Consider the following 24,601-nt stretch of genomic DNA (forward strand, 5'->3'; position numbering starts at 1 on the left):
GATAGGTCTATGCTTCTTCCAGGATCAGAGGCAGCAGGATCTTTGCTCTCATGTCCCGTTGTGGGCTTGCCAAGGGTATCTGGTTAACTTCTGTAGGATACAGGATGCTGGACTAGATAAGCCTTAGGTCAGATCCAGCAGGGCTCTCCATTTGATCTTCCATCCTTTGGGAAGACCATTGCAGGGTGTCTTGTGGAATGGGGCTGGGAAGGAACTAGGTGGAACCTGGAATCAGAGCCTTCTCAGCAGCTAAATACAATCTATGATTAATTAAAAGAATGGAATACAAATGCTTTAATTGAGAAACATTTTGGACATGAAATATGACTGCAGTTATATGAATCCATAACGTATCTCTGAAATGCAAAGCACATTAGTTAGATAATGTCTTTTGCTGCTGCTGTAATGACTTGCATAATTTGCATTGCTCATTTATGTGCAGGCATTTGCAGTGAAAACAGGAACAAAAAAGTAAGGAAAACAAGGCAATTTGAGATTAACCAAGATGCTGATATTGTCACCTCTGTGGTCCAATGTGTGGTGGTGATTTCCATGGGGCAAGGCCTCCAGTCAGTGTTTTACCACCACAACACAAAACACTCAGGGCTGATGGGACAGGGGAAAATAATTTGCCCATGAAAGCTGCCTCCACATGTGTTGTTGTTTTGAATGCTGCCAAAAAAATGGATAAAGAGCAGTTTCATACAAATGAAGCTGCAGGGATGTGTTGACTTCATCATTTCATTCTTTGACTTTAGTTTACTGCCACTTTTATACCCCACCTTTCTACAAAAGGTGCATAAAATCAACACAGTGCAAAATAAGAGAAATATACAGCCTTAAATGAGATAAAATTGCAACTTAAGAACAAAACAAATGAAACAAACTGCAAAAAGCAATCACAGAGCACTTTTAAAAAGCAGATCACATATTAGAAGATAGGGAAGCTGTGGGATCCCAGTGATCCATCAGTGCACTCTTGAATTTACTAAGCATGAATGCATTTGCAGGATATTTTAACAATTAAGACTTAATTGAATCTATATTAAGTGGGTTGAAAATGGCCTTCCCTTCTTACTTAAGAGCATAAGAAGTACCTTGCTGGATCAGACTGAGGTTCCCCTTGTCCACTATTTTTTATGAGAATCCCGCACAACCAGTAGGCCATAAATAGACAGAAATTCTCCAGAAGCTCACCAGCGCACCATGAATGGCCTTGTGCTCTGCCCTGGCATTCTGGTATATGTGTGAAATGAGAACTAATTTGGGTGAAAACCAACCAGAATAAGCATTAGCAACCCTAGGCCTCTGTGTGCAGAATCCAGTTGTTGTCTCTGCTTATTGTTACTGATGAAGCACCTAAAATTGTCTTAGTGATCTACAGAGACAGTTCCTAACATGATGTAGAAAGAAATTTGAATGGAGAGGGAAGGGAAAAGGAGAGCAAGCAAATTCAGACACCAATTCTTGAAATCATAGTTGAGGTCTAATACAAGCCTGTCCCACAAGCATTCAACATCACTGAATGATAACAACAAGCTGTCTTATCTTTAAAGCTGCCAGACATCCTTTTATATTCAGATATCTGTTATTCCTAAGTGTCATGGCTTCATTTCATGTCAAGCCAGTCTCCTCCACGCCCCAAATATCCAGGGCTCTGTTTTTCTCTAAAACATGAAGCTGGCTTGCTGAACATGGTGCTGGCCCAAGACGTGTTGCTGCCTGAGGCAGAGGACAACTTGGCACTCCCCTCTCAATTTATTCTACAGAAGCCACCTCCATCTACCCTAATGGTAGGGTTGGGGATGAGTTGCTGAGCTAAGTGTGAACTCCTCCCTGCCGCCCTGCAATGTGTGCCAGAGACCAGGAACTACACATGCAGCAGGGATAAGGTGGGAATCACCTGGCAGCATGTCATGGTGGGGGGAAACTACCCTGTTCTGTTGGGGCTTGAGACTCGTGGTGGAAGTGGATGTGGTTAAGCTGAGTCTCTTCTGGGTGGGCCTAGTTGTTGTTTAGTCGTTTAGTCATGTCCAACTCTTCATGACCCCCTGGACCAGAGCACGCCAGACACTCCTGTCTTCCACTGGCTCCCGCAGCCTGGTCAAACTCATGCTGGTAGCTTCGAGAACACTGTCCAACCATCTTGTCCTCTGTCGTCCCCTTCTCCTTGTGCCCTCCATCTTTCCCAACATCAGGGACTTTTCCAGGGAGTCTTCTCTTCTCATGAGGTGGCCAAAGTCTTGGAGCCTCAGCTTCAGGATCTGTCCTTCCAGTGAGCACTCAGGGCTGATTTCCTTCAGAATGGAGAGGTTTGATCTTCTTGCAGTCCATGGGACTCTCAAGAGTCTCCTCCAGCACCATAATTCAAAAGCATCAATTCTTCAACGATCAGCCTTCTTTATGGTATGGCTAGGGTACTTTATGGTACTTTATGGTTCTTTATGGTACTACTAGGGTGGGTCTAGTAGTAGTAGTAATATGTCCCATGCATCTGGCTGGGTTTCCCCAGCCACTCTGGGCTGCTTGCAGCATATAAAAAAATAATAATAAAACATCAAACATTAAAAACTTCACCATACAGGACTGCCTTCAGATATCTTCTAAAAGTTATGTAGTCAGACAGAGTCAGGTCAAGTCTGTTTAAGCAGACATCAGAACCATGGACAGCGTATTGCTGGTGGTCAACAAAAGAGGTTTAAAGACTGTCTCAAGGCAAATCTTAAAAATGTAGTACACACACTGACAACTGGCCTGTAAACACTCCAGTTGGAGTACAGCCTTTACCAAAGGTGTCATGGGCTTTGAAGACACTCGAACTCAGGACGCAAGGGAGAAACGTGCTAAGAAGAAGGCACGCTTGGCAAATCCACACCATGATTAGTTCCCGCCTGGAAACCAATGTCCCCACTGTGGAAGGACGTGTGGGTCCAGAATTGGCCTCCACAGTCACTTATGGACTCACTGTTAAAACCGTGTTTATGGAAGACAATCTTACTCGGCAATGAGTGATCGCCAAAGAAGAAGAAGAAGAAGAAGAAGGACAGCTCCCAGCAGTCCTTGCAGCTCTGACCTCTCCCCTTTTGCTGCAGTTACAGAGGGACATCATCTCCATCGTGAGCTGGAGCCATAGGACAAGGCATCTACTATAGGTGGCCTGGGCCTGTTCCCCTGGAGGATCTGGCTGTGTTTTTTCAGAGGTCCCTTGCCTCATTTTGTATATGTTACCTTCTGCAAAGTCAGGGAAGGTGAAGGTGCTGTTGACAATTCATCTTCTGAGTTTGAGGAACGATGGTCCGGCCACATTCTTCAGCAGAGAGGGCAGATACCAAAGGTTCCTCCTCAGGTGGAGCAACCTGTGCGCCCTCTTCCTTTGAGTGTTCCTCAAGATATTGCAACCCCTGCAGTCAGGGGCCATGACAAAGGGATTGTGCCACTTCAGACTGTGGGCAGAAGATTTATTTTATTTTTAATGTTCTTTTGTGTAAAAGTTCCCTCGTTGCAAGAAGTGAGGTTACAGGGAACCAGGCAGAGGGCCTTCTCGGTAGTGGCGCCTGCCCTGTGGAACGCCCTCCCAGCAGATGTCAAGGCAATAAACAACTATGTTACTATTAAAAGACAACTGAAGGCGGCCCTGTTTAGGGAAGTTTTGAATGTCTGATGCTGTATTGTTTTTAATATTCGGTTGGAAGCCCCCCAGAGTGGCTGGGGAAACCCAGCCAGATGGGCAGGGTATAAATAATAAATTATTATTATTATTTATCATTTAAACAACAACAACAACTCCCTGCGAATTGGAGGTGGGAACCTTTAGCATACTGGAAAGTATTAGTAGGGCAGTAACCAAATGAGGTTGCCAGCTCCTGCGCAGAGGTTCATTGTGGTGTGGAACGGTTCAGTACTTTCATGCAGGACTCGGAGGAAGGAGCACAGAAGAGCCTTATCAAACGCCCAGCCGTAGCAAAGCTGGCACTGATTGCACTGCATTACATTTTGGAGGTCAGGATTAGAATCCAGAATGAGTTTGGGTGGATTGACGAGTCAGCCTTGTCATCAAGAAGATGAAATTCAGGGCGAGATTAATATAAAGTGCTGTGTGGAAAGCAAAGCCAAAAGACGTGCTGAAAAAGAACGAGACGTGTTGAAAACAGAATTGACAGTGGGAATGAGGGATCTGCACTGCTTGGTAGAAGCCCGAACTCTCAAACCCAGACAGCCACTGTGGTGTTGTGGTTAAACGACAGACTGCGACAAAGAGACCTGGGTGCAAATTCCTCTTCAGACATCAGTTTCACTGAGAGACTTGAGTTCTGTCATTATCTGTCAGCCCAACCTCCTTGACAGTGTTATTGTGAGGATAAAATTGAGAGGAAGAACTATGCATGCTAGCCGCTTGGCAGAAGGGCGAGCTATGAATATGATTGTGTGGTGTGATAGCCTTATTCCTAATCCTCTTTTAAAGTTGCCAGCTATCAGGCACTAATAGCTGTGATGGTTATATTCTATCTCCACTGTCGGAGGTTGCATATGTCTGAATGACAGTTGCTGGGAGTCACAAGTGGTTAGAATGCTGCTGCTCCCATGCTGTACTTTAATAATAATAATAATAATAATAATAATAATAATAATAATAATAATAATAATACAGTGGTACCTCAGGTTAAGTACTTAATTTGTTCCGGAGGTCCGTTCTTAACCTGAAACTGTTCTTAACCTGAGGTACCACTTTAGCTAATGGGGCCTCCCGCTGCTGCCGTGCCGCCGGAGCACGATTTCTGTTCTCATCCTGAAGCAAATTTCTTAACCCAAGGTAATATTTCTGGGTTAGCAGAGTCTGTAACCTGAAGCGTCTGTAACCCGAGGTACCACTGTAATAATAATAATATGTTTCCCACAGACATCTGGTTGGCCACTGTGGGAACAGGGTAAGGTAAAGATAAAGGACCCCTGGACCCCTCTATGGGGTGCGGTGCTCATCTTGCTTTCAGGCTGAGGGAGCCAGCATTTATCCACAGACAGCTTTCTGGGTCATGTGGCCAGCATGACTAAACCGCTTCCGGTACAACGGGACACCATGATAGAAGCCAGAGCGCACGGAAACGCCTTTACCTTCCCACCACAGTGGTACCTATTTATCTACTTGCACTAGCATGCTTTTGAACTGCTAGATTGTCAGAAGCTGGGACAGAGAAATGGGAGCTCACCCCGTCACGGGGATTCAAATCGCCAGCCTTCCGATCAGCAAACGTAAGGAGCTCAGTGGTTTAGACCACAGCGCCACCCGCTTCCCTTTTGGGTACAAGATGCTGTGCTAGGTAGGTTTTTGGTCTGAACCAGCAGGGCTCTTCTTATGTTCTTAGGATGAATGAATTGATAAAAACCGCAAATGTTACTAAGTATGAGAACATTGTGTGGTGAGGGAAATGTATTCTGCAGGTGTTAACAGGCATATTTCTCCATTGTTATTTTATTTATGTATTTATTTATGTCATTTACGTCCTGCCTTTCCTCCAAGGGCAGCACACAATTCTGACACACATTTTATCCTCACAGGAACCCTGTGAGGTAGGTGCGTCTGAGAAACAATGACTGACCCAGGGATTTTTCCCCTGCTGGTATTGTGGTCTATGCTTTGTTAACCTCTAGGTTAGATTGCTGCAGCAAGACATTTGTGGGGCTGCCTTTGAAGACTGTGTGGGAACTGCAGGTGGTGCAGAATTTGGAGGCCGGATTGCTGACTGGGGCAAGGCGATCTGAACATATAACACCAATTCTGGCGCAACTGCACCAGCTACCAGTTAGTTTCCAGGTTCAATTTGAAGTGCTTTTGGTTTTGACCAATATTTGCTCATGCAGCTCAGGGCTGCAGTACCTTAAGAGCTGCAGCTTTCCATAAGAACCTAGCCAGACACTGTGTTGCTCATCAAAGCCCTTCTCCATGTGCATCCTGCTAGAAAACTGCAGAGGGTGGCAAAACATGGAACGGGCCTCCTCAGTGGTGGCCCCACTTTTGTGGAATGCTGACCCCAGAAATGTACGCCTGGGGCCATCATTGTTTGCTATTAGACACCAGGCCAAAAAACTCTGTTTACCTAGGCCTTGAATTGTTAATTAAAAGTGCCATGAGTTGTGCCTTTCTACTGCTCATCTGTTAGTGGGGTGGGTAGGATCTGTCATTGTAGAAATATTATTGCTTGTCTGGGGGGGGGGGTAGTTTCTGTTTTTTATTATTGTTTTACACTGAGTTTTAGTGTCTTCTGTCCTGAAAGTTGCTTTGGGACATACTTCTGTATGTGAAAAGTGATGAATAAATGAAATAAATAAATAAATAAATAAATAAATAAATAAATAAATAAAGTGGTACCTTGGGTTACATACACTTCAGGTTACAGACGCTTCAGGTTACAGACTCCACTAACCCAGAAATAGTACCTCAGGTTAAGAACTTTGCTTCAGGATGAGAACAGAAATCGGGCTCCGGCGGCGCGGCGGCTGCAGGAGGCACCATTAGCTAAAGTGGTGCTTCAGGTTAAGAACAGTTTCAGGTTAAGAACTGACCTCCGGAACAAATTAAGTACTTAACCAGAGGTACCACTGTATTAGCTAAATTAGGGAGCAAATGACTTGGTTGTAGGACCTCATGGATTCAAAAGAGATATAAGCATGCATCTGATGTAATTAAATGTAATTAAGTATTTTTATTGGTAATCTGCCCTAGCACGAGAGGTTCGGAACAAGTATTAATTACTGTAAGCTGCTTTGTATCATCTATGTGCATTGTAAGGGTGGCTTAAAAATTCCTAAACAAATAAACAGCAGTGTGACATAATTATAAACGACATAGGTGGGCCACAACCCACGTAACCATAATCATAACTAATTGATAGCAACAGGAGCAACTGATGGCTGACTTGTCTGACTGGCTTCAGTAGGACATAGGTTTGAGGTCTTGTAAACAGCAGATGAGGTAGGCAACCTGTGTCTGGTCTGTGATGCTTCAGACCAAAGGCTGCCTTTGATGCAGTGGCGTAGCCTGGAGGTGGCAGGGGGCCGTTGCCCTGGCGACGGCAACTGGAGAGCATGGAGGGTGCTTTTCACCCTGTTCACCCCCACCTAGCGCACAAACACCTGCTTGTCGGGGGTGAGGGCTGAGCAAGTACGCTCTGCCCCTCCATGTGTGTCTGTACGCACCCGCCCCAGGCGCTGGCAGACGGCGTTATGCCCCTGCTCTCATGTAGTCAAATGCTGCTATGCCAGTACCAGAAAACTTGAAGTCAGGGAGAAAGTTTCTAGCTAAGTAGCTAAGTCTTTGTAAGGGACTGGGCAGAGAAGAAGAAGAAGAAGAAGAAGAAGAAGGGGAGTTTGGATTTGATATCCTGCTTTATCACTACCTGAAGGAGTCTCAAAGCAGCTAACCTTCTCCTTTCCCTTCCTCCCGCACAACAAACGCTCTGTGAGGTGAGTGGGGCTGAGAGACTTCAGAGAAGTGGGACTGGCCCAAGGTCACCCAGCAGCTGCATGTGGAAGAGCGGGGAAGCAAACCCGGTTCACCGGATTACGAGTCTACCGCTCTTAACCACTACACCACACTGGAGGAATGGTGGAGACCACCTCCCCGGCCTGACCCTTCCAGAGATGAAGAAGACAGTTAAGATTTACAACAGGGGTTTCAGGCAAGTCACAGCTCAGAGGCAGATGAGGGGGAAAGCTGGGAAATCATGGGAGAGGAGGAAAAGGAACCACCAGGAGGGCAACAGCTGATGGACACAGTGTTTTTAGAAAGCATTCCAGACCACCACCACCCTGAGCCCAGCGTGCCTTGAAAGTAGTACAGCAAAGGGCTCAGAAGCAAAGGGCCCTCAGCACCACCCGTAGAGATGATGATGAATGAGGAAGTGGGAGAAAAAAGGCAGTGGAGAGTCATTCGGGACAACACCATTATTTGAAGAGGCTGCGTTCCAAGCCTCTCTCTGTAAATATTGAATAAAAAGCAGATGGTAAGGACTTTTCTTTGTCTTATCCGTTCCTGGCAACCTGCTGTTGGGGTTGTTTCCTCTGCCGCCTGACAGTCTTCTCCGTGACATACCAGTTTTCCATGTGAAGGTTCCCCTTGCCTTTGAACAGTGAAATGTCCAGTTATGTCAGCCCTTAGAACTGAAGAAGAAACAGAGGAAGAACCTTAGGGGTAGCTGCCACCAGTTACAGTCTGAAGTGGTTTTCCATCATGTGTCAGAACTAGACCTCAGACATATCAACTCTGAGACATAGCTGCACTGAGGCCATAGGTCCTTGTCCCAAAGGCTCACACTCTTCTATACTGGAACCACTGTGGCAGAGTGGGGAACCTGTGGCCCTCCAGATATTGATGGACTACAACTCCCATCATCCTTGTCCATTGGCCAAGCTGGCTTGAGCTGATGGGAGTTGGAGCCCAACAACTATTCTGTTGTCAAAGTATTCACAGGAATATCCTACTAATCCTATCTCCACATAATGGAGAAAGAGAGACTTAAGAAGCCGCCTGAACCAAGTAGCACCACTTTTATTTGTGGGCCTGAGTCCATGTCACCCTCAAGAAAAGCCACTTCTGCCTTGAGGAGGAGGTGGGGTTGCGGGCTTCATGACTTCCCACGTTTGCAGGGGGGGTGGAGGCCAGCCCTGTGTGACTGGGTGATTCCTGGCTGCGTCACACCCCTAGCCAGCCAATCAGGTTGGTACAGGGGTGTGGCCTGCCCCATAAAGGCAGGACGCAGCCGGGGATCTCCCTCTTTGGACACCTGCCAGCTGCTCCGGTTTTCCCACCCTCCCGCCCTTTAAGGTTTTCTTTCTTTGACCTTGCTATGGACTTTGGTTGGTCGCCGTTCAGGGGCCTGGTAGGAATTTTTCCACTTGGCTCCAGCCACTTGGTTTTCGCCTACCCCGTAGCAAATCGTCACAACTTTCTGGATATTGGTGGTTAGGCATTGGAATAGTTCTATAGATGGAAAGAGGGGAGGTAGCGCCATCACCTGCCCCACATATCGAAGGGTAGTTCGTTAAAGGATTCCGGGGTGTGTGGCCCTTTCCGAAGCCTAGGGAGGTTAGGGCCTAAGGCACGCCCCCTATCGGTGACCCCGGGGAGCTCCTAGCAGGACTCCCCCTACTGGTGGTTAACCCTTCCCGGACTTCCAGCAGACGAGCTGGTGTCAGATATAGTCGGTTAGGTCCAATGCCTAAGCCAATACCGCTCATCACCTGTAACCAATAAAGTTGTGGCCTTTTTTAGCCCATTGACCTTAATAATTGTCTCATGTGTCATTATTTCTACCTGTGGGGGTCGGGAACTCGCCACGCAATAGGCTTATACCAGCACCTGAAGAACACAACCATTTCCACAAGTGCCCCTATCTCAGCTTTAGATTCCTTCCTTAAGACCCACCTTTTTCTGAATATTCTTTGCCTAAAGCTCCCAGTCAAAGCGGCAAGGATAGGAGCTGCGCGGTCAGAGGAGGTGGTGGTCGTGGTTGGAGCAGCTGCACAGCTCTTTACCTCAACGCATCTTCACAATGTTTCCCCATCTGTATACGCTGGGGAGAACCAGGTCTGTATCAGCTGAGCACATGCTAGATTTCAGGTTAGCAGCTTGTGCCGTGGTGTGAGCCCAATTGAAAGAAAGATGTAAATGAACCAAAGATCAGAGGAAAGCCACAGAGATGTTAAAGGATTTAGAAAGCAGCACTCGTGGGAGAAGGATGAAAGAAACAGTCCTTGTTTAGCAATGAGGCAAAGAACAGAAAAGCCTCTAATTGTTTTCCAGTGCACAAAAAGGCATAAAGAGGCAAGATTTAGGTCTGCGTCATAGATGACCAGGGGCAGCTGCCAGGGGCTGCACTCTCTTGTGGGGTAGTGGGGAGAGAGTATAAAAACCACAAAAGGGTGCCAGGTTTGGTGTTCTCTGATCAGCGCAGGGCTTATTGTGAGCCAGAACTTTCAGGGGTGTTACCCTTGAATTTGTTTTCAAGGCTTAAACCTAGAGCAGGGGTCCCCCAGCCCGCAGGACTCGTTTATCCGGCCCGCAGCAACCCCCGCCACCCGCTCTTACTGGCGCTGTGGTGCACGGCTGCCCACTTCCGAGTCGGAGGAGCACCGGAAATAGCTTATGTGCATGTGCAAGCGTTGTGCGCATGCGCAAGCATTATTTCCGGTGCACATCTGGGTCGGAGGAGGCCCGTGCACATGCACACAAGCTATTTCCGGTGCTCCTCCAGCCCGGAAGTGCACTGGAAATAGCATGTGTGCACACATATGGGCACTCCCCTGCCCTCCGGCCCACCACACGATCGGCGCTGGAGACACTGGCCCGAGGCGTGGTAAGTTTGCTGACCCCTGACCTAAAGCATGCCAAGGAATCATATCAACCATTTTGGGCCCTGCAATTGGCAGGTGAGGCCCTGTTGGTGCTGCTGCTGCTGCCAAGAGCTGCCCGGTTGGCATCAGTTCGCGACAGGGCCTTCTTGGTTGCAGCCCCTTGTTTGTGAAATACTTTCCCTGGTGAGGTGCGTCTGTCTCCCTCGTTATTAACGTGCATGAAGAATTTTTAAACATTCCTGTTCACCTGGGTGTTGGATGGATGAAAGATACTGTTTGTGGTAACCTTGGAATTATTGTTTGTGAGGGTGTGTGGTTGTTTCGAAATGGTTTCAGATATTCTTAACGGGGGTTTTTAAAAAATAATAATCAGATGTTCTTAATTGCTTTAAAGTGTTTTAAATACATGATCTGATTTATTTTTAATTGTATTGTTTTATTGCTTTGATGTTTGATCCTGGGCTCCTTTGGGAAGAAGGGTGGGATAAATATTTTATAAACAGAGTCAACAGTGATTCTGACCGTGTGCAGCATATCTTTTCCTTCCTATCAAGATGAAGGGAGAATGCAGGTCTTGGGGGCAACATTGCGCAATGAAATGATTGGATACTATCGTGGCTGCCACTGACCTCCGTTCCTGGCCATTTCTGCACCATACATTTAAAGTCCTGTGGGTTGTACTCAATGTGGAGAACATTCCCTTGGTGAAGTATTTTCTCTTTCTACAATGAAGCATTATCCCCCTCTCTTTCCCCAAAGCACCCCCTAAGTCTGATCTGTGCCTCCCCCCCCCCATCCTTCCAGAGCAGATTTGGGGATAGCATAGGGCCATAGCTGTCAACTTTTCCCTTTTCTTGCGAGGAATCCTATTCAGAATAAGGGAATTTCCCTTTAAAAAAGGGAAATGTTGACAGCTATGCATAGGGCACATGCCTGGCAGAGGAGAAGGGGGAAATCCTGTTGGCCTTGTGCTAATTCTTTCAGTAGTTTTGCAAATATTTAGCTGAATACCACCCTATTGTTCCACTTTAATAGTCATGGCTCCCCCGTCAAAGAATCTTGGGTATTGTTGCTTCTTAAGGGTAGTGATACTTGTTAAGAGACCCCTATTCAGGGGCTACAACAGGGGTCAGCAACCTTTTTCAGCCGGGGGCCGGTCCACTGTCCCTCAGACCATGTGGGGGGCCGGACTATATTTTGAAGGGGGGGAAAGAACGAATTCCTATGCCCCACAAGTAACCCAGAGATGCATTTTAAATAAAAGGACACATTCTACTCATATAAAAACATGCTGATTTCCGGACCGTCCGCAGGCAGGATTGAGAAGGCAATTGGGTCAGATCTGGCCCCCGGGCCTTAGGTTGCCCATCCCTGGGCTACAACTGGAGACCCAGTGTGGTGTAGTGGTTAAGAGCAGTGGACTCGTAATCTGGTGAACCGGGTTCGATTCCCTGCTCCTCCACATGCAGCTGCTGGGTGACCTTGGGCTAATCACACTTCTTTGAAGTCTCTCAGCCCCACTCATCTCACAGAGTGTTTGTTGTGGGGGAGGAAGGGAAAGGAGAATGTGAGCCGCTTTGAGACTCCTTTGGGTAGTGATAAAGTGGGATATCAAATCCAAACTCTTCTTCTTCTTCTTCAACTTCCAGAGTGCTTTAATGATCAATCCCTCTTCCCAGGAAACTCTGGGAGCTGCTACTCTGTGAGGCCTCCTGCAACTCTCAGCACCCTTCACAAACTACAGTTCCCAGGATTCTTTGAGGGGGGAGCCATGACTGTTAAAGTGTTGTGATAGTGCTTTAAATGTGTTGTGCAAATGGGGCCCTAGAAACTGCCCTTCCCTATGATAATACGGTGCCTGTTTGTTCAAGGACAATATGATAAGGAACCACGCTGAGAGTCAGCTGAGACTTGCTGTGGCCAGGGACTGTCAATTAAATGCTGCTTAAACTTATTTTGCACTCATACACTGGCACTAGAGTATACCAGATACAAGCACCGCAGCAAGCCTGAAGGGCGCTTTTGTGTCTCAGGTGGCGCTTTCTCTTTGAAAATACTCCCTAATGGTAATGGAATATGACGAAATAGCTAGATTAATGGGGGAAATTCGACAACAGGGCGATGAAACATTTCAAAAAGAATGGGGAAAATTTATGTCATACATAGGAAGGATAAGGTAAAAGAGTGAAACCAGTAGAACTGAAATAAACCTCATAATGTGAAATACAAAGAAAATTTCTGGATAAAGAAAATAACAAAAAGTAAAATGTACAATGTGATCAATGTAACCAATGGTAGTCGTAAATGACTATAGACAGACAACAAGAACTGTATATACAGGAGGATGTATTTGACTATAGACACTCTGTGGACAAATACGAAAGGAGAACAATAATATACAAAACGGATGAAGACAATGCGAAAAAGTTAGATGTGATATAAAAGGCCAGAAGAGGGAAGGAGGGAAGTCGGATCTGGGGAGCAGGTGTAAATGTGAAATGTAATACAGTGGTACCTCAGGTTAAGTACTTAATTTGTTCCAGAGGTCCGTGCTTAACCTGAAACTGTTCTTAACCTGAAGCACCACTTTAGCTAATGGGGCCTCCAGCTGCCGCCGCGCCGCCGCAGCACGATTTCTGTCCTCATCCTGAAGCAAAGTTCTTAACCTGAAGCACTATTTCTGGGTTAGTGGAGTGTGTAACCTGAAGCATATGTAACCTTAGGTACCACTGTACTTGCTTTGATATACTCAAATAAACAGGTCATCTGATGTACAATATGTGCATGTGGAGTATGCAAATGAAAACCAATAAAGAATATTGGGGGGGGGGGAGAAAATACTCCCTAATAGGAGTCAGAAAAAGACTGGGTCACCAGTTGGGAGCACTTTGATGCAGCAAGGCACGAATAGAAGAGTTTTTGAAAAGGTCTAGATACGGTTGTGTACACCTTTCAGTGGACATTAGCTGTGATACATAGCAAAATGGAACCTCCGTATTCAGGGGTAGTCTATCTGTGAAGTACCAGTGCTCAGAACAAAGAGGCACATGGCCGGCTGCAAACAGAATGCTGGTCAAGATTGATGCACCATTGATCAGATCTAGCAAGTCAGTATTTATTATGGAGACACATCATGCTCCGCGTAATGTCTGTATATTTTGTACATTGTCTGTACTTAAGTACAGAGCGACTTGTAAGAAAAGGCAATTAAATCCAGGCTGTAAAAAAGAAATTCAGGGGGGAAAACAACACATACCCCGCCTCCTCCCCGCCAGAAGGAATGTGTGTGTACATTTGTACAAACTCTTGAAATAACTTGGAGAACAAGACTGGATTGGATGAGCTCTCTAGCATTCATTCATTCATTCATCCCAGTCCCTGCTGCGTCTTAATATTCAATTACCTGCTTCCCCTACTCCCTTGCCTAGTATTGCTCCCATTAATGATCTCCCAAGGGCCCGTCCATCAGAGAGAACCGAGGACTTATTAAGGCTGTAATTCTCAGAACCTGCTGTTTTCTGACAGAGCTGTAGATCCCTGGCCCATAACTCAACTACTTGGTTCGTGGAGCGTTGCTCCAAGCCGTATACTGGAGGGGTGACAATCTTCTGGAATTTGTCCAAGGGAAAGAGGATCAGCCACTGTGGGCACAAGCTTACTATGCCCAGGGAATCTGTGGCTGTAGCCCTCCCTCTTGTGAAGCCATGCACCCAAAGAATCATAGAATTGTAGCGTTGGAAGGGACCCCAAAGGCCATCTAGTCCAACCCCCAGTAATGCAGGAATCCCAATTAAAGCATCCATGACAGGTGGCCATCCCACCTACCTTAGAAACCTCCAAGGAAGGAGAGCTTTCAATCTTCCAAGGGAAGAACATTTAGAGGTCTCTCTCTGCAATGTTCAGGACGCAGGTGGCGCTGTGGGTTAAACCACAGAGTCTAGGACTTGCCGATCAGAAGGTTGGCGGTTCGAATCCCCACGACAGGGTGAGCTCCTGTTGCTCGGTCCCTGCTCCTGCCAACCTAGCAGTTCAAAAGCACGTCAAAGTGCAAGTAGATAAATAGGTACCACTCCGGCGGGAAGGTAAACGGCGTTTCCATGCACTGCTCTGGTTTCACCAGAAGCGGCTTAGTCATGCTGGCCACATGACCCGGAAGCTGTACGCCGGCTCCCTCAGCCAATAAAGTGAGATGAGCGCACAACCCCGGAGTCGGCCACGACTGGATCTAATGGTCAGGGGTCCCTTTACCTTTACCTTTGCAATGTTCAGGTAGGTGATGGGTATTTTTAGAACAAGGGGTGGGGAGCCTTTGGCCGCCCACATGTTGATGGACTACAGTTCCCATGATCACTGACCATGGGCCATACTGGCAGGGGCTGATGGGAGTTGGAGTCCAACAGTATTTGGTCACCCATTGCATACTCCTGTTTGGGGTCATTCACAGGCTGGGGGAGGTAGGGGCACAGGGAGAGGCAAAACCTTTGCCTGGTGCTTGCAAAACAGCAATTATTATTCTTATGCTTTGAAATTTGTTTGACATGTTTCAAAACTTATCTTTCCCGGGGACCAAGAGTCTTATCCCAGCACAGCAGGGAGTAAACTCTCTTTGGGCTGATGTACCAGACTAGGACAAATGAAGGCCCTTTGCCCTTGAGAATGAACATTTTCAAAATGAGTTGGGCAATCTTCAAATAAAAATTAATTGCTATTTTCAAGCGCTAGGCTCAGGCTTTGACTCTTCCTTTGTTTTGCAGGGGGAGTTGGGCTAGGGAACTCATAGAATTAGTAAAAATAATATCTTTATCAGGACCAAGCAATGTTCACAATGCAGTATGTGACCTTTTGAGTTGCATAGAGTTCCTTCTCAGGCTGGAAAGTCGATAAAATTTAACTTGAAACCTCACAAACTTGCATTTTGAATGAAGCCTGGTCCTAATCATTTTACTGCCTGTGTGAATTTTGTTCTTATGAGCCTATGCAGTTATCTGATTTTGATCTTCTTCAGGGAACTTTTCCTCCAAATTTCTCTTAGGCATTGAATTAGACTGCTGACTGATTCAGGCAGGCATGCTTTATAGGTTGAGACCCTATTCTTATTTGAGATTGGAGTTACCCAAAGGTGGGTGGGTGGGTAAGAAACTCACTTTCCTTTCCTGCATAGATGGAGATGCTGAGATAAGCTTTCTCAATTCATATGCCCTTCAGCAAACTATTGTTGCCAACTGACAAGAATCTTCTCCTGGTCTGCTCTTGGGCCTTGTAACACAGTGCAATGTACAGAAATGAGAAAGTTTCACAGCACAGAGATGAGCATGACCACATTGTCACCTATTAATGTTTGCACAGCAAGCTTCTGTTTAAAGTTCAGGTAGAGTGGCTGGCGGGAAAGCCTAGAAAAGGCTTGTAGGTCATCTTGTTCAGACCTTGTACCCTAATGCAAGGTCTGTGGCTGGCTGTGTACTCTTTGCGGTTTATAACAAATTTAAAATTCGGTGCTAAAGCAATACCAATTTTGTGACCTGAAATACCAGATTCTGTGACCTGAATAAATTCTACAAATGCAATTTGCAAATGCATGCTTTGCATAATTTATGCTGTTCTCACTCGCCTTCGAGAGAGATGCGGAGCAATGCAGCGCTCTCCCAAGTACGGGAAACACTGCTTGGTCCTCTTCCAGTTTCTACGATTTAACCAGGCAGCGCTCACATGGTTTCAAGCTCGTTTGAGGAAGAAGGAGCTCAGGGCTATGCTCAGTAAAATTCCATGCTTATGCAACCTTTATGCAAGACGTAAAATAAGGACCATGTGGGAGGGGTGCCACAATGGAGGGACAAATGTGTCAGTTTCAGTTTCAGTTTCTCAGTTTCCCAGGCTTTAAGCTCAGTTCTACAAATTTCTTCATCTTTGTGAATTTTGTTTTATGTAAAATAAAAGAAGAAGAATCCTCATGAAAACCCACCAGCATTTTTGTGTGCCTTTTCTCCAATATTCACATTTTTGCATGCATTTTTGTCTTATAGACATATTTTGGTGAGAAATTTCTCCGGATGTAATGCATTTTTAATGTTATTTGCACCAGTGCATGTATATTTTATGTGCTCTTCTCCCTAATATACAGTATTCACGTTATGTAGTTGAAGAACTGCATTGCAAAATTCAGTGATGTGCGAACTCTGAAGGAGTGATGCATTTCTGTTTGCAAATCAGCTCTGCTTTGCTGGATTTCTTTGTGTCAAACTGCTGCTAAACATATAGGAGGCAGCTCAGTGTGTGTGTGTTGGGGGTGTGTGAGAAACTTGGCATCCCTACCAGAATTACACACACACACAAACATTGCCACTCTCCATTATCACAGCCTAATCATTGTATAACTTGCTAAAAGCAGCATCAAGAATATGCCCCAAGATAATCAACAGCCAGGAAACAGGAAAAGCTAATCCTCACCTCCTTCCTTTCCCCTCTTGAGTTGCCAGCCAATCCCTCCACAGCCCACACGCAGTATCGTCCTAGGAAGGTGTGCTGCTCCATGCGCTGCAGGAGGAAAGGGGGTTAGCGCATGTGCAATGGGGCAAGGTCAGGAAAGACCCCAAGAACTTCACTAACTACTGTCTCCCTTCCAGCTATGGTGATATGGTCCCGAGCACCATTGCAGGGAAGATCTTCGGTTCCATCTGCTCTCTGAGCGGGGTGCTGGTCATCGCCCTCCCTGTACCTGTCATCGTCTCCAACTTCAGCCGCATCTACCACCAGAACCAGCGGGCAGATAAGCGGCGAGCTCAACAGGTAGCTGTGCGGCCAGGCGGAAGAGAAAAGGCAGAAGGGCGATGGGAGGAGGGAGGGAGGGAGGGAGGGGAGGGCCACACCTGCCTCTCATTCCATACACAGTCCTCCATCTCTCCCCCTTGCAGAAAGTTCGCCTGGCCCGGATCCGCCTCGCCAAGAGCGGCACCACCAACGCTTTCCTTCAGTACAAGCAGAACGGGGGCCTCGAGGTATGGAACACGCAGTTGCACGCTCAACACTGGTTTTCTCAGCTGCTTTGGGCTTTTCTTGGATAGGAAAAGCGGGACGTACAAATAGAGGTGGCTCCATTAGGCATTGGCCCATCAACCGGAAGTCCTTGCATCCCAAGTGATTTTTCTGAATGTGCTGATTGGCTCTAATGTGGGCATGTATGCACATGCGCCTATACCCAAAGTGTTCCCCGATGCATAGGCACTTGTCAACTATGAGAGCCAGTGTGGTGTAGTGGTTAAGAACAGTGGACTCATAATCTGGGGAACTGGGTTCGCTTCCCCACTCCTCCACATGCAGCTGCTGGGTGACCTTGGGCCAGTCACACTTCTCTGAAGTCTCTCAGCCCCACTCACCTCACAGAGTGTTTGTTGTGGGGGAGGAAGGGAAAGGAGATTGTTAGCTGCTTTGAGACTCCTTAAAGGTAAAGGGACCCCTGACCGTTAGGTCCAGTCGTGGACGACTCTGGGGTTGCGGCACTTACCTCGCTTTATTGGCCGAGGGAGCCAGCGTACAACTTCCGGGTCATGTGGTCAGCATGACTAAGCTGCTTCTGGCGAACCAGAGCAGCGCACGGAAACGCCGTTTACCTTCCCGCCGGAGTGGTACCTATTTATCTACTTGCACTTTTACATGCTTTCTAACTGCTAGGTTGGCAGGAGCAGGGACCAAGCAACTGGAGCTCACCCCGTCGCAGGGATTCGAATCGCCAACCTTCTGATTGGCAAGTCCTAGGCTCTGTGGTTTAACCCACAGCGCCACCCGCGTCCCACTTGAGACTCCTTAGGGTAGTGATAAAGCGGGATATCAAATCCAAACTCCTCCTCCACCACCACCTGTATGTTGGTATTCAAGCCATAGCTTTCCTCAGAACAGATCCATTGAAATGTATGGACATGACTCTGATTTCAATAGGTCTGCTCTAAGCAGAGCGCTCCTGGATCATGCCCAAGGTCCACCTAGTCCAGGCATCACAGTGGGGAATCAGATGCCAGTCGAAAGCACACCAGCAGGACCTGAGTGCACCAGCACTCTCCTCATTTACGATACCCAGGATGTCGTATTCGGAAGCATCCTTCCTCTGACATTGGAAACGGAACATAGTCAACACGGCTAGTAGCCACTGATAGCCCTCTCCTTCATGAATTTGTCTAATTCTTTTGAAGTCAGCAAGGCTGTTGGAACCTCCCTGCCTCTTGCGGGAGCAAATACCATAGTTTAACTATGCGCTATGTTTTACTCAGTGTTTTACTTTGTTGGATAGCACCCAGTGCTGCCAATTGTGGAAATCAAATGTGTGCGTAGGTATTTATCCTCTTAATTTGCATACATATATATTCCTGCCTTTATGTTCCTGGGCAAACACCCATCCAGGCGTTGAGCCAGACCTGCTTCACTTCAGCAAGGTGGCTGTGGCCTCGTGCGCCTTCAGACGGTCTGCTTCAATTCATTGATGCTCCTCTCTTTTCCTCTACAGGACAGAGACCCTGATGCTCACGTCTTGGCTGTGCGTAACCGATCAGCCTTTGAAATGCAACACCATCATTTGTTGCACTGCCTGGAGAAAACTACTGTGAGTAGCAGGAGAGGGGGCAAATGAAGGAAAGGGGTTCGGACAACACAAGTGGGAGGAGCTAGACTTAGTCACTGTGAGGAGCTTTTTGGACAGCCAGTGGAATCTGATTTCGATCCAGGATTGCCTAGATCTGACGCAAAGGAACCAGTGACCCTCCAAATGTTGTTGGACTCCAACCCCCCTCAACCTCCCCGTCCCCCGCAGTCCAGCATGCCTTAGTAATAATAATAATAATAATTTATTATTTATACCCCGCCCATCTGGCTGGGATTCCCCAGCCACTCTGGACGGCTTCCAACAAAACACTAAAATACAATAACCTATTAAACATTAAAAGCTTCCCTAAACAGGGCTGCCTTCAGATGTCTTCTAAAAGTTTGGTAGTTATTTTTCTCTTTGACATCTGGTGGGAGGGCGTTCCACAGGGCGGCTGCCACTACCGAGAAGGCCCTCTCCCTGGTTCCCTGTAACTTGGCTTCTTGCAGTGAGGTAACCGCCAGAAGGCCCTCGGCGCTGGACCTCAGTGTCCAGGCAGAACGATGGGGGTGGAGACGCTCCTTCAGGTATACTGGGTCGTTTAGGGCTTTAGAGGTCAGCACCAACACTTTGAATTGTGCTCGGAAACATACTGGGAGCCAGTGTAGGTCTTTCAAGACCAGTGTTATATGGTCTCAGCGGCTGCTCCCAGTCACCAGTCTAGCTGCTGCATTCTGGGTTATGGATGGGTTATGGATGACAGGAGTTGTGGTTGAATCATGTCTGGAAGGCCACAAGTTCTCCATCTCTGTCAAGGTTTTTTGGGGGTTGTTGTTTTTTTAAAAATGATGATCATCCTATTGAGTATCCTTTACAACTCCAACATTCTACACATGAATTCTGTACCGATTCAAAAACCAGATTCTGCAATCCAAATAAGTTATACGAATGGCTGTTCTGCATCATCTTTTCTCCTCGGAACAAGGATCACGTCCTGATGCTTGTTCACTGAACACCCTTCAGACAGTGGATTTCCCTACATGGCTTCAAGTGCATCTCTGAGGCCATAAGGCTGAGAAAATCGGCTGATGCTCTTGGAACAATGAATTCTGCCTCTGACTTGAAGTTCCTAGTTTGCATAATACCGCGTAGCAGACCCACAAAATAGGCACAGTCGTGATGGCGCCCTTATCTATGTAGTGACGCAAGCAGGAACGTACATGATGTGGGGCCCAGCTGTAAGAGTGAATGCCCGCACACCAACCCCCTGACATTGTTTTTTTTCTCCCCCCCTCCCCAGAGTCACGAGTTTACGGATGAGCACTCCTACAGCGAGTTTTGCCTGACGGAACCCCTGGGCTACCGCACCAGCCGCAGCACCTCCCTCTCCTCCCAGCAAGGCGGCAAAGGGGGCCTAAGCACCTCGTGCTGCCCCCGCCGGACCAAGCGCCGCACCACCCGCCTAACCAACTCCACCATGTCAGTGAGCCGCACCAGCGCTCAGGAGCTCGATACGCTAAACAGCCAGAAAAGTGCTGCCCCCCAGAGGTAAGCGTAATGTTTGCATGCCGTCACACCTCGCCGTGGGAATGAGAGATCAGCTCTGAGCTCGTCCACACTTCTGCTTGTGCTGTGCCTAGATATGATGGGTTTGGGTGGTTTCCCCCTTGCACCTCTCATTTCCCAGGGCAAACCCACTCTTTAGTGCTAAATTGGAGCAAATGTCTCTCTGGAGAAAACCCAAATTGCCATTTGTTCCGATTGAGCACTAAAGAGCAGTTTTCCCGGGGTTTGTGGGGGAAGCAGCAGGACAATAATAAGTGTGAATAAGCTCTATGTTACATTTGAGCAGTTCCTTTCCCATGTGCGAAAATGAACTTTGGCCCTGTAGCTTAACTGCAGGGGGATATTTTATAGGAGATTAAGGAGTCCCATAAAAGGAGGCTGTGCATCTACTACAATCTGGTCTTTAGCAAAGGTAAGTTAAGATATCCTAGAAATATTGCTGGATCAAGGAACATTGCCAGTTGGATAAATTTAAGACACTTATTTTTCTTTTTGCATATGGGTCCAGAAGAGTTTCCCCTGCCCCATCAAATGTCATGGTAGTACACAAACTTTTAAGTTTTGCTGGTCAGGAACCAATTCCTCACTTCCTATATCAAACAGGCCACTGACCTCAGAGGAGGGAGCTGCATCAGTTCAAGTGAAGAGTCCTCCTGGGCTTGAGGACTGGGAACAGGAGAATGTTAATGCATGAAAACAGAAAAGGAGAGACCACTGGTTCAGAGGTGGGTGGAGGGGGCAAAACTCTGACTCTGGTCCATCTGTCAAATGCTGGCTAATTTTTAGTGGGTCACCCTGCCTGATAGGTCAGCATACCCAGGGAGTCTGGAAGAGGAAGAGATGAAGATGCAATTCCTATTTCCCCACACAGCATGCCATGAGCTCTCACTGGCACCAACAGAGGGTGCCGTCGTGATGAGCCTGCATAGTTTGAAGCCACCAGTTGCGTGTCGAGACCCCAAAGCCAACCCCTCGTTGGGAAATAACACACACAAGGACACGGATATTAGGTTAATGTTATTGGGCAAATTTTGGCCACAGCTTTATTGATTACAGAATGTGAGCGGTATTGGCTTAGGCATTGAATGGACCCGACTATATCTGACTCCTGCCCGCAGTGCAGGAAGTCCGGTAAGGGTAAACCACCGGAAAGGGGAGCCCTGTTGATGCAAACCAACTCAAGCTCCCCCTGGTGTTCCCGTCGGGGTCGTGTCATGGCCCTAGCCCCCAACCTGGGCTTCGGACAAGATCAACACCCCTGGATTCCTTTAACAGAATACCCTTAAGCTTGGAGTGGCAGGTGATGGCCACACCTCCCCTCCCTCATCGCAAGGTCAATCAATGCCTAACCACAACCCTAACAAAGTTGTGACAATTGCTATGAGGTAGGCGAAAACCAAATGGCCAGTGCCAATTTGCCAAGTGGGAAAATTCCTACCAGGCCTCTCAACGGCGACCAACCGAGGTCCATAGCAAAGCTAGTGCCTAAAACCTGCAAATTAGGGAGGGAGGGTGATTGAGGAAGTGAGCCAAAGAGGAAGCCCTCCGGCTTGCGCTTCTGTTTAAATGGTCCAGGCCACACACCCCTGGCCAGCAGATTGGCTGGCCGGGCTCTGAAGTGGCCTGGATCCCCCGGGCAATGGGGGACTAAGTCCCGTGCCCCTGGAGGGGAGGGGTGGCCATGCGGTCCACCACAACTCTTCCCCATGGAGGGGATTTCCCACAGCATCCGCACTGGCTGCGTCCAGGTCCAGGCTGCTGGTAGGGCTGGCAGAGACCAGGGAGCTGTCGATATAATGTCTGTTGGTCCATTACCTGTGAAGGAAGCAAGGCAACTGTCCTGCCTGCCCCCTCCCATCCTCCTGCCACCCACAGCACCCAGTAGCCAGCCCCAGGAGGAATCCAGTAGGCGCCAGGGCGGTGAACAACATAAAACACTGAAATATACAATGAACCAATAATATTAACAAGAATATGAGGCAGCAGCTGAAAACACCTAGCAGACCAAGTGGCAATACAAAAATTTTGTGTTTGTTACCTGTCCTGCGACTTCAGGTGGTCCTCATGCCCACGACTCACTGACTGGCTTTTGTGGCTTTCAGGGCAAAGATCTCAACCTTATAACTCTTATTTCCTTTTGTGGGAAGCCTGCCTCATAATTCCCCACCAGAGAGAGAGAGAGAGAGAGAGAGAGAGAGAGAGAGAGAGCGCTGGGCCTGCTCTGCTCTGGCATTCCCTGCCCCCTAAAAGCCATGCCTTTGCAGCTTCCAACAGATTCCTGAGCCTTCGTTGCCTCAGCGTTTGGGGCCCCTCTTAATTTCTTCTTTAAAACCCCGTCATCTGTGTGATGGAGCCCAGTAGCAAGTCCTAACTAACACTAGGCTGAAATTCTTTTTCCTCCACCCTTCCCGTTTTTGCAAGATTTTGTGCCCCTGAGAAAGCGATAGTAAGGGAGGTTCAACTTTCTTTTACATTGGGGGGGAGGGCAGTTGGCTTTCCTTAGACAAGATGCTCAAAGGTTTGTTTCCCCCTGTTTTATAAGTTTTTTTAAAAAAGGCTGATTGCCAGCCCTAGCAGTGGCAAGGCCCTCCACAGCCTACTGACTGCATTTCCTTAGGCAAATTGTCCCTGGGAATGCGGCTGCGAATGTGCATGAGGCCGAGGCTGCAGAGGCAAAGGGCCATAGCTCAGGATAAGAACATGCATTTTGCATTCCAAAGGTCCAAGGTTTAATCCCTGATATTTCCAGGCAGGGCTGGAAATGACTCCTGCCTCAACCCCAGAGACCTGCTGCCAGTCAGTTGTAGACAATACTGGGCTAGATGGACCAATGGTGTGGCTCAGTTGAAGACAACATGGGATGTTCCTTTGTTCTGTAAAGGGTAAAGGGACCCCTGACCATTAGGTCCAGTCGTGACCGACTCTGGGGTTGCGGCTCTCATCTCGCTTTATTGGCCGAGGGAGCCGGCATACAGCTTCCGGGTCATGTGGCCAGCATGACTAAGCCGCTTCTGGCGAACCAGAGCAGTGCACAGAAACACCGTTTACCTTCCCGCCAGAGCAGTACCTATTCATCTACTTGCACTTTGACATGCTTTCAAACTGCTAGGTTGGCAGGAGCAGGGACCGAGCAACGGGAGCTCACCCAGTCACGGGGATTCGAACCAGCGACCTTCTGATCGGCAAGTCCTAGGCTCTGTGCTTTAACCCACAGCACCACCCGCGTCCCTCCTTTGTTCTAGAGCTTTGTTATTGCCCTGTGCAGCAGCAAGGCTTCTTTTTAAAGTTTAAAAAGGGGTGGAGTAGAAACATATCCTGGGCCATTTCATCTAACATAAGGTACATGTAGCCTCTTATGAAATATCTGCTGTGTTTCTGGAGGGGATGTTTCTTTTGTCACACTCCCTCCACAAATTGCTTGAAAACAATATATGCAAGCAGTTCCGTAATTGCTTATCTAGCTAATAAGATCTTGCAGCATTTGTTTAACTGCAGAACTGAACTAGTGGCACTTACAGGGCGACCGCACTGAAATTATAACCAGCTCAACTGTGCGGTGAGAGTATTCCTAGGCTTTCTTCTTCTTCTTCTTCTGACGGAAATTTTATGGCCAATTTACTAACAAAACCTGCAGCAGCTCTGCAGCAGCAGGACTGGTGATTTCAGAGTAAATGAAAATAACATACGGTGGCCCAGGAAAAGTCATCAGCAATACGTAATAGTAGTGCTGCAAGCTCAGGTGTGCGAGCAGAGAGATGTTATGTTACATAAGAAGTGTCTCATCTTTCATCTCTGAAATGTTGGTAAATATGACTTCCTTGTGCAATCTTTTCCTACTGTTGCTGGAGAACCATTGGAGAACCATATCCTCTACTTGTGGGTTTTCTCCGCTAAATGGAGAAGTCCTGGAAGGACTATCTCGACAGATTCCCTAGTAAACTAGGTTGTTCCCCCCCCCCTTCAGCAGGGATGTGGGAGCCTTCAGCCTCCAGATGTTATTGGACTCCCATCAGTGATTAGGGATGAAGGAAGTCCAGAAACAGAAGCATGTAAAGAGGAGGGTGACCAAGATGATAAAGGGTTTTGGAACAAGCCTTATGAGGAACAGTTGAGGGAGTTGGG

The 24,601-nt window shown here is 47.4% G+C and overlaps 1 protein-coding gene across 2 annotated transcripts in view; it reads left to right on the forward strand.

Moving 5' to 3' along the window:
* The window catches only part of KCND1 (potassium voltage-gated channel subfamily D member 1), a 73,493-nt gene that overhangs the window by 40,051 nt on the left and 8,841 nt on the right, over positions 1–24,601 (forward strand). For both annotated transcript variants that reach the window (XM_053370265.1, XM_053370263.1), the window contains exons 3-6: positions 16,968–17,130; positions 17,256–17,339; positions 18,839–18,934; positions 20,214–20,461. In XM_053370265.1, the coding sequence (XP_053226240.1) occupies positions 16,968–17,130; positions 17,256–17,339; positions 18,839–18,934; positions 20,214–20,461 (591 nt within the window). The remainder of the gene's footprint in view (positions 1–16,967; positions 17,131–17,255; positions 17,340–18,838; positions 18,935–20,213; positions 20,462–24,601) is intronic.

The sequence above is a fragment of the Podarcis raffonei genome, chromosome 17, assembly GCF_027172205.1.
Source record: "Podarcis raffonei isolate rPodRaf1 chromosome 17, rPodRaf1.pri, whole genome shotgun sequence".
NCBI classification, from domain to species: Eukaryota; Metazoa; Chordata; class Lepidosauria; order Squamata; family Lacertidae; genus Podarcis; species Podarcis raffonei.